Below are 18,508 nucleotides of genomic sequence, written 5' to 3' on the forward strand. Positions count from 1 at the left end.
GCTTTCGGACAATGCTCCAGAAGACCGGCTTCCGAGTAATATGTATGGCGACTGAAAGGTGGGTATCGTGGTTTGGGTGTACGAGTATACGTGTGCGTGCGTACGGAGAGTATGTTGGTGCGTCGAGTAAGTGTACGTGAATAGCGCAAAAAGAGGCGAGGTCAAGGTTGGATTAAGAATCGAGGACCAGGAGGCTAGAAGGAGAATGGCGGCAATCAATGGCTCGATGGGCAAAAAGACAAGAGAGAGGCTTGGGGGAGGGACGGAAGCGGAAGGTCGGCTTTTGTCAGCCAAAGTTTCGTGCGCCGGCAGGAATGGGCCTCGTGGGAGTGTGAGTGGGAATGCCCACAGCAGATGCAATGCAGCGGCAGCGGCCAGTGAGCCAGCATCAGCACTGCTCGACTGGGGCAGCAGACTCCAGGAGGAGGAGAAGACGGAGCGGCGGCGTGTGGGTGCGCGCGGTGTGGCCGGGATCCAAGGTACCGTAATCAACTGGTGCAATCGTGGGACTTGCAACCGGGGTGTGTGGGAGGGAAGGGGGTGTGCGCCGGCGTCTGACTCTCTGTGTCTGTGTGTGTGTGGACACTGGAACGAAACATTGGCGACTGCACTTGCAAAACTGCAACGCTCCCAGCGCCAATTCCAGTACGAGAGGATGTTTAGTGTTCCCATAGTCCATGGGCTGGTTACGGCTGCTTTCGTTTTGGGGCTCGTGCGGTTGGTTTCTTCTCTATTGCTCCTTGCACTTAGAACTCCGGCAAGAAGAGCTTCCTCCCCCCTCTGTTCTCACCCTGATCTTGGCTTATTTTAAATTGTTTTCCCGTGACGCCTCCCGGAGTCCCGAGTCTCCTTTGCGGCGTTGCCCGGCTCCTGAGTGTTCTCCTGACTAAGCCTTGGCTGCAGCAAAAGCGTTACTAGACGCCGCAATTCGACTTCGGCCCTGATGGATAAGGTGGAGAAAAAATTGAGTGACACTGGAACACTGTCGCGCTACAGGGCGAAACAAAGAAAGAAAGAAAGAAAGAAAGAGAAAAAGAGACGCGGCATATCCGCATGTAGAATCGTGTCGATGGGCGTGGCCGAAGTGACCAACGGGGTCGCACAGGTGATCTCAGCCCGCACTGCAGCGTTCGGTGCTCGGGCGCCACACCTAGGCCGGGCCCCCTCCCATCTCTCCTCCCATCTCATTTGGACCAGCTTGTGCTCTGGGTCTATTTCTGGGAATCGCGAGAACCTCGCACTAACCTCGAATGGTCGAGACACCAATATCTACCCGCACCTTGTCTGGCGTACCGTCAAATACATGGATGTCTATCAGATGTCATGTTGCTCCCAGGTCCATTTGCTGCCCATCATCCACGAGGATTTGAAGACGTCTCTCTACGGATAGACTCTACGTAACATTCCTTGACCGGTGAGACGTTGAGTCAGGGCTGAGTCCGGCTGTGCATTTCGTACAGAAAGACTATTCATGGCACTTCCCGGGGAGCACGTAAGACTTACTGGCTGACTGGGTTGGACTGACTGGACTCGGTACGCTGAGCTTGCTGAGGTGCTGGGTGCGAGAATCGTTGCCACGACTGCAACCTTACTCCACGTACTTGTACACGACACAAAAACATACCCTCTTCCACAAGTCGCTTTTCCTCCGTCCAGGGGCGCTTTCGCTACGAGGAACGGGACACCGCGACGCACCTGAACTTGGCTCACGAAACATTCAGGGCACGCTACGGATACTTGAGGCAGTTTTCTAGGGTCCAAGGGACTCCTTGGTTCGGATTGCGCTTCGGCCTCAGACCAGCCTAGTCGCCAAAACCAGTCCATCCGATTTCTCTATTGGACCCAGCACGTCTCGAATTGGAAGTGTGGGCGCTATGCTCCATGCTTCTTGGAGCCGTGTCCCGTGTCTCTTTACGCTGAAATACAAATCAACGCCGTCAGATTGAACAGCGATGGGGGTAGGTGATTCGATTGGCCTACCCCGAGATCTCTTTGTGCCTTCAAGTCCGGTTTGGACTCGATATCGCTCTGTCGTTCCAAAGACCCTGCTTCCAGACTGACTTGACCTGAATTCCCGACGGACCGACGAATGGATTTTATCAACTTACATATTATATCTCTCACTGTCCCAGACCCCCGGCACCAAAGCTTGTTATCGAATCCGTTATCGGTATTAAACTACGCGTTCAAGTCGATAACATACGATGGCTGCTTCTGAAGCGGGGAATATGACGCTCACTCGACTGACTGCTGTCCATCATCCATATCTGCATTGACTCAAACATCTTCCAAAGCCGCAGACCTGTGCGAAACATGGGCGGTAAGTTGCATCCTAATAAGCTGACCGAGTTCCTACGGAGAGGAAGTCCTGCATGTAGCCGTATGTAGTAGCAAATTTGATCTTTGGTAGGTTTTTGCAATGAATCCCAGTCTCTTGTAAGGGCAAATCGCCAAGCTCTAGCTCGAACTTCCCACGGTTGCTTCGCGAGGCCGTTTTAGCTTCAGACCAATTCATATGCAAACGGTCTCCGCCTCCTTGCCATGGCTCTTGGTCAACGGGAAAGAAACAAAGAGAACAGTCTGCTGCCATGTTCCTCCATTGTCCCGCCCCGAATCAGACCTGAGATGAGACCGCTGGATATAAGGCCAACGTGCCACCCCAGGGCCATGAGCTTCCAATGCTCCCGTCAGCGGCCGGGCTGGTGCGGGATACCCCATCCGGCCTTACCTTACCTTAACGTACCTTACATTGTATGCTCGGGAGGCACATTGGTTAGGTAATGGAAGGTATGCTAACCCCACCAGCACCCTGCCCAAAACGCTCTGCCCCGCGTCACTAAGGCACTCTGTGGCAGCGTCCCCATTCGCTCTTGCAGCGGCCTGTCTGGACGGCACCTCAAACGGATCTGACACAAGCTTCGTCCTCAGAATGATCTTCAGGAAAGAAGCACATCACAAACCAACCAACCCCCTTCGCTTCTCATACCCTCCACCTCTGACGACAGAGAGGTAGCACCACCGAAAGCAACCTTCTTCTCAGCCTCGTCTCGTCTGATCCCAGCGCGTTGATCACGTACCTTCAGCCTCGCCAACCCCACATCGTGTTATCGCAGCTCTACCTAGGTTGGTAGTGACGACATCTGCTCTATTCTAGACCCCCACCTTGAAGCTTTGTGAATATCACACACGAAGAGCTCTCAAGATGGAGCAGACCAAAGCTCTCAACGCGCTCGAGGTAAGTAGCCATACCCGATTCGCACTCTAACTTTCTTTCCCAACGCTGATAACGACAATCACAGCCCTTCCTGGCCCTGAGCAAGTCAGCAACCTCCCCCCGCGCCGCGGCCGACCTCGTCACCCGCGCAACATCAAACCCAAACACCTTCCTCTTCACAGAGCTCCTCGAGACGCCCCAAATCCAAGCCCTGTCCCAGTTCCCCGACTTTTCGCCGCACCTCCGCCTCCTCGAGCTCTTCTCTCACGGCACCTACGCCGCCTACCAGCCCGCCTCGGCCTCGGCCTCCCTCCCCCAGCTCAACGATGCCCAGACCCTCAAGCTCCGCCAGCTCTCCCTCCTGACCCTGGCCCGCAACCGCTCGAACCTCACCTACGCCGCCCTCCAGTCCGCCCTCTGCCTCCCCTCGACGCGCGCCCTCGAGGACCTCGTCATCTCTGCCATCTACGCCGGCCTCCTCGACGCCACCCTTGACCCCCGCCGCCAGGTCGTCCAGGTAAACTCCCTCGCCGCCCTCCGAGACCTGGCACCAGGCGCCGTCCCGCCCATGATTCGCGCCCTGCACGCCTGGTCCAGCCGCTGCGAGTCTACCCTTGGCGACCTTGAATCCCAGATCGCCGGTATCCGCGACGCTGCCGCCCGCCGCCAGCGCGACAAGGCCGAGCAGGAGGCCCGTCTGGAAAAGCTTGTCGAAGACGTGCGCAAGGACCCCGAGTCTGGCGCAGGCAGGAAGCTCGCCGTCGGTCACGCGCACAGCGGCGGCGAGAGGGTGGGCGGTTTCCTGGGCCACACGTCTAGAGCACAGCGGTATAATAAGCGAGGCAGCACCAGTATGATGGACAACACAGAGGAGATTGACGACGAGGCTATGGACGTGGATGAGGAGGATGACGAGCAGGAGAAGAAGCGGGCTAGTCGACGGAAGCTTTAGTGGGTTTTTTGGGGGCAGGGTAATCGACTTTGAGGAAGATGCGCCTGGTCTCAGACACCTACTCAAGGTGATACTTACTCCAGGCCAACATACATATAGCTCCTCGTCGAAGGCTCAGTGGCAATTAATGAAGGTTTGAGATGTGATACAGACAAAGGCTGGAGGGAAAGCAGCCGAAAAGCAGAACAGACAGTATCACGATATACTACGAGAACTTGAACGATTCCAGTCAACATCAAATTTGATGATACTAGCCGAGACTGGCCTCAGCTGGTTCCTGTTCTGCGATACCTATCTAGCGTGCCATTGATTAAATGATAAGGGAATCAGTTAAAGTGAATGAATGTGTCGAAGCCAAAAGTCTCCTATCCCTCTCCTCTGTCTCTTCCTCGGCCACCTCGCAGTTCTACCTGCCCAAGGTAGCGAGTAAGCGTCGATTCCGCAATGTTGATAGTGATACACTAATGCCTGATGTGTGTACATTGAATAGATTCCAAATCTCTCTCGTTGAACGCCGTATGCGAGGCTTTGTTCCTTTGGGGCCTCTGTTTTCCCTACGCCTTGCCTCGCTGGTATCCTGAATGGAAGACCGAATGAAAACCGAAAAATTGGAAAACTCTCTCGCTCAAAATCCTTTGGTCGTAACGTTCGTAAAAGCTCTCTTGTGGAGACGAAAAGTCCGCACTATCACGTCTGTGATGTTGTATGAGCCGCATTGTTGTTGTGTCTGGGGTATTGCAAGACATCCTTTGTTTGCGGTACCGGACAAACGAGGCGTTTCACAGCCGTTTGCCTGGGACAAGGATGAAGAGCACACAAAGCGCAGCATCGATCAAGAATGTGACGGCGAGGACCATGATAGACCGCTTGGCAAGTAGCTTACGAACGTAGGGCTCACGAATTCGAGAGAAGTTGAACGGGGTATACTCGCTCAGGCCTATGAGAGCGAGGACAGGATCCAGAGAGTACTGGTAGGATGCGAGGAAGTAGACACCAACAGTAAATGGAAGAATAAGCTAAAACCTGAATCAGCAAGCGTATCTCAGGTATAAGTTAGGAATAAGTGGACTTACCCAGCACCTGGTAGTTCGTGCGGCATTGAGAAAAATGAGGATGAAAGCGGCCCAGAAACCTCCAAACATGGCCAGAAGACCAACGATCATTCTGATCTGAAGGGTGGTTGGGATGAGATTGCCAAGGGCCTTCATTCTCAAGAAGTTGGGAAAGGCATCTCGCTCCATAGCCTGAAAGACGTAGTCCTTGGCAACGTCAAACACCTCTGGATCGTCTCTACCAAATTCCTCAATAGAGGTTGTGACGTCCTGGGTGATGGAGCCCGGAAGGATGATCTCACGCTCTGCGCCCGGAAGGAGGAAGGTGTAGAGGATCTTCTCCGCCGAAGCCCGGATGTCCTGTCTCGCGACGGTGTGTGCGGGAGAGTTGGAATCAGTCGTGAGATCGCGTGGGGTACTGAAAGCCCCACTGGGATGGCTGCGATGCTCCCCAGTGCTGCTCTGAGGGGAGTCTTGAGCCTCTTCTCTCAGGTAGGCCGACATTTGGGCGTCTTGGTTCTTCTCCTTCTCAGTGGCATACATTGATGGGCCGGCGGCGGAATGACTCATATCACCAAGTCCGTCCAAGATCTGAGAAGATCGCTTGGAGCCTGACTTATCCAAGTCGGGTGTTCCGACGAGGACGGATCTGCGAAGTTCGCGAACATAGTGGCGGCACAAGGACATGTGCTGAGCAACATCAAGCCTATGAATCGTTAGTGAACAGACGCGTGTTTTTCGGATGCCGCTTGTACGAACCAGAAGTCGAGGTAATCGACGGATTTTTGCTGATCTCTCATGAAAATATAGAAAGAGAAAAGGTCGACAGGGGGCAGAGTTCGACGGCTCAAGACCTCAAACAGAGTCGGCAGTCGGTTCCGGTGCAGGTCTGGCTGAGGAGAGGGCGAGCCGGACGCCCCAGTCGATCGGTCCTCCATGATGTCGGGCGAGTCGAGTTTGCGAGGAGAATCCAAGGGTGGAATACGGATTACGTAGTTGTTGATGAAGGGAAATCGGACGAGAAGGAAACGGCTGCCGACAGAGTCGCTGTCGTCGGGTGATGCGAAGTCGAGGTTTGAGCGTCGGAGAAGCGCGGTATCGTAATTGAGGTTTGGCAGGTGCGCTCCACAAAGGTTCGATCGTAGCGCGGCTGTCTACTCGTCGTTGCTAGGCTTCCCCCGGGTCGGTTTGTGTACTGAACGAGCGTGGGAAGGGAAGGATCGCGCACGGCGCAAACTGACAGCGTCAGTGTGATTGACGATGGCGCTGCAGGGCGTGATGGCGTGAATCTTCCAGGTTGCATGCCGTTGGAATACGGCATCCATAACAGCAGATGAAGCAAGTACTCAGACCCAGACACTAATTTCGTTCAGGTTGTCTGGTCAGGGGGGGTAGATGACCCACCTGAACGTATCTTTCCATCCCGAAAAAGCGCGCTTTCCCACAGTGAGTGTGGTCCCACCCACACATGTCCACTTTGCTGCAGCGCCTTAGCTTCTCAGGCACTCAGACGTTCTCGAGGTAGCATCACGTGCCGCCTTTGAGGAAAAGAGGGACAAGTGGGAGAAAACGCCGCATTACCTCAGCATCACAGCCACAAGCACAGGCCCCGCTTCAGCCACGGAAAAGCAGGTAGGGCTTGCAATTTCTCGCTTCACATTTTGTGGGATGACCTGCAGGACTACGCAAAACCATCACAACGACAACTTCTTAGACAATTCGACTCCGCGATCCCGACGACCGAACCGCCCAACGAGAGGTACCGCCAAAATGTCGACCAAGCAGAAGAAGTCCGCCGGAAAGCAGCGTTCCGCCATCGCTGATGTCGTCGCTCGCGAGTACACCGTCCACATGCACAAGCGCGTCAGTATTTTCCCGAAGACTGAAAAAAGGATGCCGCCGTCGGACACCGAAACCAATGGCCCACGATGGTGACCGGGAAGCAGAGCATAGTAATGCTGACAATTTCCCCTCTGTAGCTCCACGGCGTTTCTTTCAAGAAGCGCGCTCCCCGTGCCATCAAGGAGATCAAGGCTTTCGCTTTCCAGGCCATGGTACGTCTTGCTTGTCCCTCTCGAATCCAATCCGAAATTCCACACCCATGGCCAACAACAATTCAACACCACCGCCGTTCTTTTGGGACAATTCCACACGCATCGAAACATCGGAAGAGTAGTCACTAATCTTCTGGATCGTATAGGGTACCTCCGACGTCCGCGTTGACCCCCAGCTGAACAAGAAGGTGTGGGAGCAAGGCATCAAGGGCGTTCCCTACAGACTCCGCATCCGCATCTCCCGCAGACGAAACGACGAGGAGGGTGCCAAGGAGAAGCTGTACAGCTACGTCCAGGCCGTCAACGTCAAGAACCCCAAGGGTCTCCAGACTGTTGTGGTTGAGGAGTAAAAAGTTCTCTTTGGGATGGTTTCAGGGCGGCATAAAGGCATCGGAGTTGCATTCGGCATTCTAGTCTCACATACAAAATCGACGGAAATGTGAACAACGCTTGATTCCCCACACGACTTCGACGACTTTTTACTTGTATTGGACCCCGCGATTTGGTGGAACGTCGTTTTTTTTTGTCTGCGCCGAATGCGCGCGAAGGAAGCGTTGCGTATGTGTCAGGCCATGGTGAACGATGACAAAGGCTTTTGGGACATCAACAATATCTTGTTGCTATGTTACACACATTGTCCAACAGGGTCCTTTTTTTTATCGACTTGGTCGCGGTCTGCCAGAAGCAGATAACAGGATATACCCAATCCTCAAGGCCAAGTCCCGACCATGCAATGCAGTCCAATTCCTAACAAAAAGAGTTCCAACCGCCGGTCCGTAATCACACATGAATGACTCCAATTCTCCAGTGCTCGAAAAAATGTTCTTATGCTCGTGCCGTCAAAAGCAAGTCAGCGCTCACTCGTCCTCGACGTCGCGATGGCGGGCGAGGACCTTGCGCTTAAATTCCTCGGGATCCTTGTCCCATAAATCTGCGGCCTCACCGTTGAGAGGAGAGGCGCTGGCTCCAGATTAGCATCGTCAGACGAACCACTTTTTGCCGGGGCAACTCACTTGTTTGGCTCGCCCAGCAGACTTTGCAAGCTGAGAAGCACAGTCTGGATATTATAGGCGGGTGTCCACTTGTCCTTGAGGATGTCTAAGCAGATGCGACCAGAGAAGTCAAAGTTGGGGTGGTAGATGGGCGTGGTGAAGAGCACCGTTGGCGCAGCATAGGGGTAGTTGTTGGGGAAGGACAAGCTGAGCTTGAGCGTCAGGCCGGCGTAGGGAGTCTGTTCGGGTCCCTCGATCGTCGCCGTCCAGGACAAGAGGTTGCCATCCGCAGAAGGGAACGCCGAGATGCCGGGAGCGGGCGAAGTCATGAGCTGCATCAGCTCTGTCTGCAATCTGTGGTGATGAGATCAGTTCATCTGCTTGGAGACCAGACGGTGGCATCTCCCGACGACGTATTCGTACCTCTTGGTAACGCTCTGCGCATCAGGTCCCTTTCTAGCGCCAGCGAGCTTGGCTGCTGGGAGGCTTCCGGGAGCGGAGTTCTGGGTGTCCTCCATGCTGTAATCCATTGTCGCAAAGGTCGTGAGATGAAAGAAGCAAACGCAAAGAGCACCGGCGTCAAATTGGTATCGTCGAGGCGAAGGGAGTGTCTTGAGGCCGGGAAGCTGGGATGAGGACTGGGATGAAGCAGGTAGTCGTTTGCTAAGGCGAGGTGATACACGGCCAGCCAGTACTTGTGTGGAGGGAGGTGCAATATGTGGGAGGATGGTCAAGGAGCGAGGTTGGTAGCTTGTGGCGTCGAGAATAACAGAGGGTAATTATTCCGTAGGGTGAGAAGGGCTCCCAGGATGGAGAATCGGGGACGCTGGTACCTGGGCGACGCGCTGACCTTGGCACCCGCTTTTGGGCTAGCGCCGTCGCTGCCGTTACGGCGAGAGCCAATGGCCTGTACGTACTGTTGGGACTCGAGTGACTCTAGACGACCTCACCTGGAATTTCGAACCGCGCTTCAAGCGCACATTTCTTTGCGCCGAGCTCAGACCTTTGATGAGCTCACGGTTTCCATCAAAACAGCCATCACTTGCGCCTTGAGATTGTCAATCTCTGGCAGCGAACTGCTGATGTAGCTACTTACATCCCAGCAACTGCTGCAGCAACTGCTGGGCAGTCCCAGGTTTTGTCATAAAATACTTCAGGTAGGCACAGACGACGAGCACGCACGTTTTCGGCTTTCTAGGTGGTTGTTTAAGTCTGTCTCTGGATTTATGTATCTGCTGACATATAGCAGTTCCGTTACCGCAGGAAAAGCATATTCAAACCAAATTTTGGATCAAGTGTATTCGGCAATGCGAGCAGCGAGTTCATGCATATATCACACACTTTACCTCAACCTAACTGTCTATTACTGTCTTGACTTTGAGTAATCATCATGGCTTTCCGCCGGTTTTGGTCCTCGTGAGCGTAACCGGAATCGATTGTCCACTATTGCTGTCTCTTTAGGAGAGTTGTACTGTGTACCGTGATTTAAGTATATCCAGACGGGTATAGAGATAACCTTTTGGAAAGCTGGGCTCAATTTTGGATCTGTTGCCGATATTGATCTCCTTCTTCTATTGAATGTGCAACGTGCCTGACAAAGTAATAATACGAGTAGTCTCTGAAGCTTCTTGCCTCATCCATTAAACCCTGCTACGGAAAGAGGTATTTCCTGAGAGACTGAGCGTCTGAAGCAGTCAAGAAAGCCACGCCTTGCTCTTTCCAAATATTTCCATTATGTCCCGTGCGATGCAGTGTTTTTCTATGCCTTTGCCCACGCATCCCTGGGCTTTCCTTTCATCATCTTGTCCGACTTTTCTCCCGCTGCTCAACTCTTCCCAACACCTTGTCTTCGCATCGTCAATCCTCTCCTCAATTTATTCCCTTTCCATCTCTGCTGAAAGAAATTTTGGGCCAAGTAGTCCGTTTTCATCTTCTCATCGCTGTTGAAATTTTGACGACAGGCCAGTCGTTTTCTTTCCTACTCTCTCCTACTCCTTTTTCTTCTTCTTTTTACGTAAACACTCGAATTGTCCGCTTCCTCGGCTTCTGCCCATTTGAGTCGACGACACGAGTCGCTTGACGCCAGCATGGAACAGCATCCTAGCTGTTGCCCCTGGCGTGGCTGCACGCACAGGATTGAGGTTCCGACCGTGTAAGTTATTTCCTCTACACAAGACATGGACGGTGGACTAACTTCATCCAAGTGCTGATACTTTCTCATCCGAGGACAAGACCAGCGCCTCGACCGCCTCGTCGTATGCCCAGAGTATCTCTCAAATCGAAGCAAGCAAAAACACTAGCCTCGCTGAGACTGCTCCGGCTATGCTGCCAAAGAAAACGGCGGAGCAAGACGTTTTCCAGCCTCCGAGAGAGAAGGAGAAATACAACATCAACTGTGCTCATCACAAGCACTTCTACTCGTGGGACTTTGTGAGCGAGGGAGGACATCGATGCGCCTCCTGCAAGAGAATCACCCCTCAGTACATTTGGCGATGCCGCGAGTGCCTAGTAGAGATGTGTCTTGACTGTCGAGCCAAGCGAGGCTGGACAGCGAAGACCGCAAAGTAGGTATACTGACCACTTTCCATCATATTCGTTCTAATTTTCTGTAGGCAGTTGCGTCCTCGCCGTGGCAATGTCCAAAAGAGAATTTGGGACGCCGCGCACTAAGGCCGAGGCGGTTTACATTTTACAACAAACGTGTTCCTGCTGCAGTTGACTCAATAGAACCCGAGAGGTGTTGTCCGCTAGATTATCGCATGAATCGCCGTACTACTTGATTCCTGGAAACATGTTCACGATTTCATGACCGTCAAGCATGTTTCATGACCATTCTGTTTGGTGGCAGTGGTGGTAGTGGTGGTGGCGAACATGGGAATACCTGGCCGTATAGATGTTGCATACTGGGATTTTAATTAAATAAAATTGAAATAAGCCATTCCACCTTCCATAGGCAGTATGATTGACTTGATATTGCCTACCTCCTGCCTTACCTTAACGTAATTGGGTGGCGACTTCGCTTGGTCAACCTTAACCTTGGGTCGCGGCACAAAAGCAGCGACCCTTTGGAGCAGGGTTCCTGCCACTATGGAGGGTTTTGGTGGAGAAGTGGCGGCGGACTGTTTACCTGGTCAACACTGCAGCAACCGCGATAAGAAGGCTTATCGGCCAATGAGTGTGCGTCATGCAGGCGGCATTGAAACACCTCCCCATGACTCCAAACAAAACACGCCAAAAGCTCTTTACGCGGTCAAGACGCGCTTCAGAGTGCCACCGTGGGGGACGACCCAAGACACACCTCAATCAACATGGTGAGTTCTCGTTGACTCTGGACCCTTGGAACCTTTGTGCGGGAATCGCGCTACGCTCGTTTGCTACGTCATCCATCCCATTTCGTCTGGTGTCGTTTGCCTACTAGCACCGTGAATTGATATCCCTGTTTGTCATCTCATTTCCCCTGGGTTTGGTCGGTCTCAGCCATGAAGTAGCCTGCCGCAGGCTCTCCTCCGAAATCATCTGAACTCCTCGGCTCACTAAGCAAAGATGCAACAGTCGCAGCTGGACCCTCTGCCCACTGACCTGCCCTTCCGGGTCATCTCAAAGACCATTGGCCGAGGGGCTTATGCATCGTAGGAACTCTACCCCCCCAATTCCACACCTGATGAACTCCGACACTGACTGCGAGCACGCAGAATCAAGAAAGCCGTCCCTCTAGATGCAAATACACCCGTCTTCGCCGTCAAGTTCATCCACAAGGGTTACGCCGTCAAGCATGGCCGGGTGTCAGCAAAGCAGCTCCTGATGGAGGTGTCACTCCACTCGCATGTCGGCCAACACCCGAACATCATTGAGTGGTTCGCCTCAGGAGAGGACACCAATTGGAGATGGATTGCCATGGAATTTGCCGATGGAGGCGACCTCTTCGACAAGATTGAGGCAGACGTGGGCGTTCACGAGAACATTGCCCACCTTTACTTTCTACAGCTCATTAGTGGCGTGAGCTTCATTCACTCAAAGGGCGTGGCGCATCGGGACCTGAAGCCTGAAAACATTTTGTTATCCGAGACGGGAAGTCTCAAGCTTGCTGACTTTGGTATGTCGACCATGTTTGAGTATAAGGGCCAACGGAAGACAAGTTCCACCCTCTGCGGCAGTCCGCCGTACATCGCCCCCGAGATCCTTGCGTGCAGCAAGGCGGAGAAAAAGACGTCTCCCGACGCGATCAAGTACTCGCCGGACCTCGTTGACATTTGGTCATGCGGCGTCATCCTCTTTGTCTTGCTGGTCGGCAACACTCCCTGGGATGAGCCGTCGAAAGGCAGCTGGGAGTATCAGGAGTACGTGCGAACAAACGGCCGCAGCACAGATGCACTCTGGGGGAGGATACCGTCGGATACCCTTTCACTTCTTCGAGGCATGATGAATATCGACCCAAGTAAACGCTTCTCCTTTCGACAAATTCGGCAACATCCGTGGTACACCAGGCAAAACCCGCACTTGACATCGGACGGGACGATTTCCGATCCGATCAACCTGGCCACGCAGATGCTGGAGAGTCTAAAGATCGATTTCAACCAGCAACCCACAGCCTCCCAAGGTCATCCATCCAGCAGTGATCCTATGGATGTAGATAGTGTCGGCAAGGTCTCTTTCACCCAGCCTGAGACCCCCATCAACGACGTCGCATGGGACTGGGAACGCCCCGCTCTCAAGGTCATGAACCCCATTGCGGTTTCCTCCACACAACCTATAAATCGAAGCGTGAGCGGCGTTGCCAACCGACGCTTGTTTATGGAGTCCCTCGCAGAGGAGCCTTCCATCAGTCAGTTCTCGCAGACCCCCGGTGTCCCGCTGACACTCACCCAAGCGGCCCGTCGCTTTCGCGATATCGTGCCCTTCGAGTCCCTCACGCGCTTTTTCTCGCACGTGCCGGCCCAGCTCATCGTGCAGATGCTCAGCGACGCCCTGCACCAGCTCAACGTCCCGCTGCCGCCCGTCGCGCCGAACCTGTATTCGGACCACATTGTCATCATCAAGATCAAGACGCTCGATGAGAGGCGGCAGTCGCTGCACGGCGAGATCCACGTCGATAAGCACAGGCTGCCGGAGGAGCAGGAACTGCTCGATATCCGTTTTGTGAAGATCAAGGGAGATCCGCTGGAATGGCGTCGGTTTTTCAAAAAGATCGTCGTCCTCTGCAAGGATGGAGTGTACCTGCCTGATGCATAGGAAGAATGCCGGCTTGGATAGAGTAATGGACTGAATGATGTTTACGCTGTATAGATGTATAGATAAGACTTGTTACGAATGAAGAAAGAAATATAATACCCCCGTAAGGTAGTCTCCGGTCCTGCGAGCTCAAGCCAGGCCGCACTTCTTCCTTCCTCGGAAAAGATACCTCAATGACCGCAAGAGTTCCTGAGCCAATACGATACTCACCGGCTAGAATAGATACAACGATAAATCACATATACACGGCGACGAAACATCGCAGCAGTGCGAAAGTGGGCACTTGACACTGAGAACAGTCCGAAGGAAGAGATGACGCAGTTGTGATCTGAGAGCAACATGCCGTCAACCGCACTCAGAACGTACGAGACCAACGTGTTCCATCTACACAAATTCAAAAGAATCAGACGCAGGCTATGCAAAACCTCCACTGCCTTCCGAACTTGGTTTTCTCAGACAGGAATCCCAAAACGTCACCGGGCTTTTTCTGCCAGCGCCCTAACAATGACTGACCCATCTCCAGCCCCGTGTAAATCATCCACATCAACGTCATCTACCTCATCGTCTTGCCGTGGGAGGTTGGACCTCCATCGATCAAGGAGTTGTTCTTTAACTACCCGGATGAGCTCGTGGCAGCTGTTTTCAGAGGAAGATATAATCAAAGTTGGCCTTTGCTTTTGGCCACCTGAATGACACGTTGTTCTCATTTATGAGTGACTTTGTCGAAATAAGTGCCCGCATCACAGCCATCTTGAACCATATATTCTAGAGAAGGATGCCATCTCTGAACCTGGTCGCCGAACCTGGTCTATAATCAATGCGTACAGCTTCGTGTAATGAGAGCCATGGGCAGTGAGGCCAGCGGTATTGAGCAGATCCCTGCTGCCTTGAGGACTTATACAGACAAATCACTGAAGTGTGCCTTCTCATGAATCAGAAATTCGACGGTTTTTTTTTTTTTTTTGGAAACGAGATGTGAACTGGCTCTTCCCCGCTGGCCGGTTCCCAGTCGACGCGCGGCGACACCTTTGACCAGATTCGAATCACCGCGAACAGCGCGAAAGCGGCGTTTTCAAGAGGTTGTGGTGGTCCCATAATAAGAATAGTTTGGGACCCCGCCTTTCATAGCACCAAAGCCCGTCATCAACAGTAACAGCGGGTGCCTTAGAAAGCTAATATCACTGGGCTCGCGGTGGCGTCTTGTCAAGGTACTCAAAAAGAAGACATTGTCGAGGTGCCACATCATTTCATACAGCGAGCCTTCGAGGTGGCGCGCTTTGCATTCGAACCAAGAGGAGCCCCGTCCTGGCTCGAATGCTTCGAGATCTTTGGGAGCGACCTTCTCCCAGGCTTTGGATGCATGATGCATCCAGTGCCCCGATGACAATTTTGACAAAGCCATCCCCGGCCGGAACTTGCTGGGGTCGAAACTCACAGTCGTAGAAGTTTCCACAGGCGAAATTCAACAGACGTGTCGAGCCATACGACTTGAGGGATAGAGGAAGGTAGGGTGAGAGACTCCGAGCCGTTCGAGGCTACGGACACTAGGAAGAAGCTTCCGGGAACGGGGTCCGCCGGCATTTCTTCACCTTCGGCCATTGGTGCTATGCGTGCCAGGCCTTCCTGTTGATTGGTCATCGGTTTCTGCGCTTCACTGGCCTTGTGGTTGCCATTGTGCTGGATTGCAATTTCATTTTGCCAAGTTGCGTGCTCACGAGCTGGACCGGTTGCTGGTCGATGAACGACTCAAAGCTGTCATTCTGCTACTATTGTACGTAGTACACTATAGAGACCGGTATATCCTCGAATATATCCCACCCGACTTCTCCGGTCTTGCAGTGAAGGAAGAAGAGAGAGAACACGCTGAGGGGTGTTTCATGGTCTCGAATCTCGAAGATGTTTGGGCCCGTTTGGACTGCAGCATATGGTCAAAGAGCACTTGGGTCTATTTTCATGTATTGTGGAAAGGGATTGAGCAGTCTCATATTTGACTGTTGGCTTACGTATCACAGGTGTGATTTGTTCCATCGAACCGTGGTGACGAAGGGTCAATTAACTGTATATTGATCTCTGCGTGAAGTGGAAAAGAGAGGTTCCAACCGTGGGTTGGATCGCTGGTTGAACGCTGATATAGAGACCCTCAGATGGCCCCTGCGCTGGCGCTGACTCGAGGTCGAATTGGGCTTCCAATCCGACATTGACACTGTAGTCTAATCTTTTTCTCAAAGTCAGCCCCGCGAGTGTCGCGACCGAAAAGCTCTCCAGAACATCTGGCCCAAAACGACACTTCTGAGCGAGTCATGAGCTTGTCTTCAAGCAAATTGTGGTCAGACTGGTCTCGTTGCGCATTTGTCTTGCTGAAGTTTGCTGGACTAGTAACCGAATGATACTTATAAGAAGAGAAAGGGAGCTAATAGGCTTTAAGCAAAGCAAGCCACACGAAGTATAGGAAAAACCTTGCGTTATTAGTCTGTGACGTCAACCGGTTTTCAAGACTAATTATGATCCTCGGCCCCCCTTGTAGGCCACACAACTCAACAAACAACTGAGGTGGGTAAAATACCGGTGGCCCAGCAACTCAACGTTTTGCAAGCAGACATCTAACTCAGCATTGATGTGCCCTTAATTCGCCAAAACGAAGTTTGCTCCGCGACCCTGTTGATCTGGAACTGTTCCAGAACATGGCGAGCCCGAAGAATACTCGTATCAAAGATGCATAATGAGCTTGGGGTTTGTGCCGCGTTTCCAGAGGTTGGTAATTATTACGTGGTCCCTCGAATTACCTTGCACGTCGGTTGCTGGGTCCCAAGGCTCCGCAACCCACGACGAGCGGCTCTTCCCGCAAACTCTGTTTTTCTCTTCGTTTCACTAGTTGCTGGAATGATTGATGATGTGCATAATGTTGTAGGTAGCAACGCCAATTCTGGAGAACGGGAAAAAGTAAAAAAATAAGAGCTCAAGCGCGTTGGTGACGTCGGAACGTGATATGGCGCGTGTCAAAAACTGACGAGTCACCTCAGTCAAATAGCAATCGCCGGCACATCTCTTTTGTGATGCCTAATTCTGACCCAATCTTCTTCTTTCCTGACATGGTCGGATGGATCCTGGCGAAACCAGGCTGGAGTCTGGCATCCGAGTCGTGAATTCTGGGAAAATTGGCCAGGACCCTTGCAACGCCAAACTGAATCGAACCAGACGTGGCTGACAAGTGGTTCGGGGGTCTGGAAAAGGGGAGGGGGGGAGGGGTGGTCGATCACCAGTTTGGCCATTCAGGGAATCGAATCCTTTGAAAGTCATCCTCGTATACGAGCACACTAACGAAATTATGAAGGAGTGAAAGGGCAGTTTCTAACTTCTAGGACAGAGGAGGTGTGCAATTGAGTTTGTGAGTATATGGATACATTAGATGAAAAACATCATCGACAAGCCTTTTTCCCAAAATAGACAAAGTGTTTCGTCGACACTACAGATACCGGATACCGTAAAATTGCAAAGCTACATCCAGTCGTTTACAGCGCTCGTCCATGCGGTATTAAATCAACCAAACCAACAATGAGACAGAAAAGTCGAACCTCGAACCAAGGATAAAACAAAAATCAGAAAGCCTCCCAGTTAGGTATCTCATGCCTCTTCCTTCAGTCGCAATAACATCGTAAACGCCATACAAGTCATGAAGGGGAAACTCATGCCTTCACCTTTGTTTGGCCAAAGATGTTAGTCATGAGGTCTTCGTACGGAGCCAGAGGGTGCTCCTCTGCCAGGTCCAAATCTCCCAGCTTATACCGCCGGTTCGTGGTGTGCATTGCGTGGAAGCCGCGCGCGGACTCTTGCATGGACATTTCGTATGTGCCCCTCCCCTTGAGGATGTCCGAGGCTCTGTTGGCGGCGTCTACGGTGTCGGTCGCAACGTCTTCGAGGACGGTGAAGACTGACTTTCCCGTTGCCATGCGGCGGTTGTGAATGTAGTTTCTGGTCTCGCCTCCAAGTTCCTCCTTGTAGAAGCTGAAAACACGGAGCCGGTTAGGTCTGTGTCACACGAACCACATAATACGAGGGGGATACTTACGACAGGACGTCGTTCGAAATGTCGATCACCCTTGCCATGTCAGGGATGGCTTCCAGGAATTGACTCACGTCGGGGTACTGGGCCTTAGGGAAGCAGAAGACGGCGTACGCCACATTAATGCCGGCCAGGTCTCTCAGAAAGTCGGGGAATTTCATCCCGGCGCCCCGCGTGGTCTTCATATTCTGGAAGCCTTCGTGGCGTTCGAGCAGGTTGCAAGTCATGAATTTAAGAGCCGAGATTTGCAGCAAGCTGGCCATGACGGGGTCAAAGATGTCGGGAGCCTCCCGCAACAGCCCCGCCAGACCCTCGAGCATGGCATTTGGCTGGGTCTCGCCGTTGAGGAAACGCCTCTGGAAGTGCTGGGCCTCGTCCATGCCGCCGTCATTCTGACCCACGATATCGTCGTACTGAACGACAAGCCAGGTAAAGAGCCCAACGTAACCCTGCACCTCTACCGGGTGACGGGGATGGCAAAGCTGCGAGGTCGTCAGCTATTGCATGACCATTTTCAAGCAAGCCCAACGCAGAAGCATGGCTCTAGGGTCGCATGAATGGTAAGGAGAGGGCCGAGTGGTGGGAAACATACCGCAGCTAGTGAGAAGCCCAAGCGGAACCCCTTTTGTGACAGAGGGGTGTCGAGAGGCCATCCGATCTCGACGGCTCTCTTGTGCATGTAATTCAGCAGCGCTTCCACGGACTCGCGCTTGACCTGCGGGGCTCCCGGGTACTTGAGATCCTCCAGCATCTGTTTGCAGATGGGCTTGCAGAGCGCTGCCAGTCTCTGGGGATTCTTTGCCAGGTCATCTTCGAGGCGGATGCGCTTCGGGGCGCACAAACCCCACACGGAGCTGAGCATCCGGAGCCACGGCTGCGCAGCCGAAACAACGGCGCCGTTGATTCCAGGGCTGAGACTGGAAGGGCTGACCATAATCTTGGGAGAACTGGACAT

The 18,508-nt window shown here is 52.9% G+C and overlaps 6 protein-coding genes across 6 annotated transcripts; 3 read left to right on the forward strand and 3 right to left on the reverse strand.

Annotated features, from left to right (window-relative positions):
• Window positions 1-3,202: 3,202 nt before the first annotated feature.
• On the forward strand, window positions 3,203-4,166 carry CORC01_08014 (PCI domain-containing protein; the record flags this gene model as incomplete). The annotated part of the gene is made up of 2 exons (XM_022619649.1): window positions 3,203-3,235; window positions 3,300-4,166. 2 exons carry the CDS (start codon window positions 3,203-3,205, stop codon window positions 4,164-4,166), a joined length of 900 nt encoding a protein of 299 aa, XP_022473853.1.
• Window positions 4,167-4,945: 779 nt separating this feature from the next.
• On the reverse strand, window positions 4,946-6,539 carry CORC01_08015 (uncharacterized protein; the record flags this gene model as incomplete). The annotated part of the gene is made up of 4 exons (XM_022619650.1): window positions 4,946-5,182; window positions 5,240-5,924; window positions 5,978-6,372; window positions 6,447-6,539. 4 exons carry the CDS (start codon window positions 6,537-6,539, stop codon window positions 4,946-4,948), a joined length of 1,410 nt encoding a protein of 469 aa, XP_022473854.1.
• A 449-nt stretch (window positions 6,540-6,988) lies between these two features.
• On the forward strand, window positions 6,989-7,622 carry CORC01_08016 (50S ribosomal protein L31e; the record flags this gene model as incomplete). Its single annotated transcript, XM_022619651.1, has 3 exons — window positions 6,989-7,081; window positions 7,198-7,272; window positions 7,419-7,622. 3 exons carry the CDS (start codon window positions 6,989-6,991, stop codon window positions 7,620-7,622), a joined length of 372 nt encoding a protein of 123 aa, XP_022473855.1.
• A 507-nt stretch (window positions 7,623-8,129) lies between these two features.
• CORC01_08017 (ubiquitin-conjugating enzyme) lies at window positions 8,130-8,794 on the reverse strand (the record flags this gene model as incomplete). Its single annotated transcript, XM_022619652.1, has 3 exons — window positions 8,130-8,232; window positions 8,286-8,618; window positions 8,688-8,794. 3 exons carry the CDS (start codon window positions 8,792-8,794, stop codon window positions 8,130-8,132), a joined length of 543 nt encoding a protein of 180 aa, XP_022473856.1.
• A 3,013-nt stretch (window positions 8,795-11,807) lies between these two features.
• On the forward strand, window positions 11,808-13,493 carry CORC01_08018 (uncharacterized protein; the record flags this gene model as incomplete). Its single annotated transcript, XM_022619653.1, has 2 exons — window positions 11,808-11,893; window positions 11,957-13,493. The coding sequence occupies 2 exons, from the start codon at window positions 11,808-11,810 to the stop codon at window positions 13,491-13,493; spliced, it is 1,623 nt and encodes a 540-aa protein (XP_022473857.1).
• A 3,683-nt stretch (window positions 13,494-17,176) lies between these two features.
• Window positions 17,177-18,508, reverse strand: CORC01_08019 (longiborneol synthase; the record flags this gene model as incomplete). Its single annotated transcript, XM_022619654.1, has 3 exons — window positions 17,177-17,495; window positions 17,560-18,035; window positions 18,146-18,508. 3 exons carry the CDS (start codon window positions 18,506-18,508, stop codon window positions 17,177-17,179), a joined length of 1,158 nt encoding a protein of 385 aa, XP_022473858.1.

The sequence above is a fragment of the Colletotrichum orchidophilum genome, assembly GCF_001831195.1.
Source record: "Colletotrichum orchidophilum strain IMI 309357 chromosome Unknown Scaffold_66.1, whole genome shotgun sequence".
Classification (NCBI taxonomy): Eukaryota; Fungi; Ascomycota; class Sordariomycetes; order Glomerellales; family Glomerellaceae; genus Colletotrichum; species Colletotrichum orchidophilum.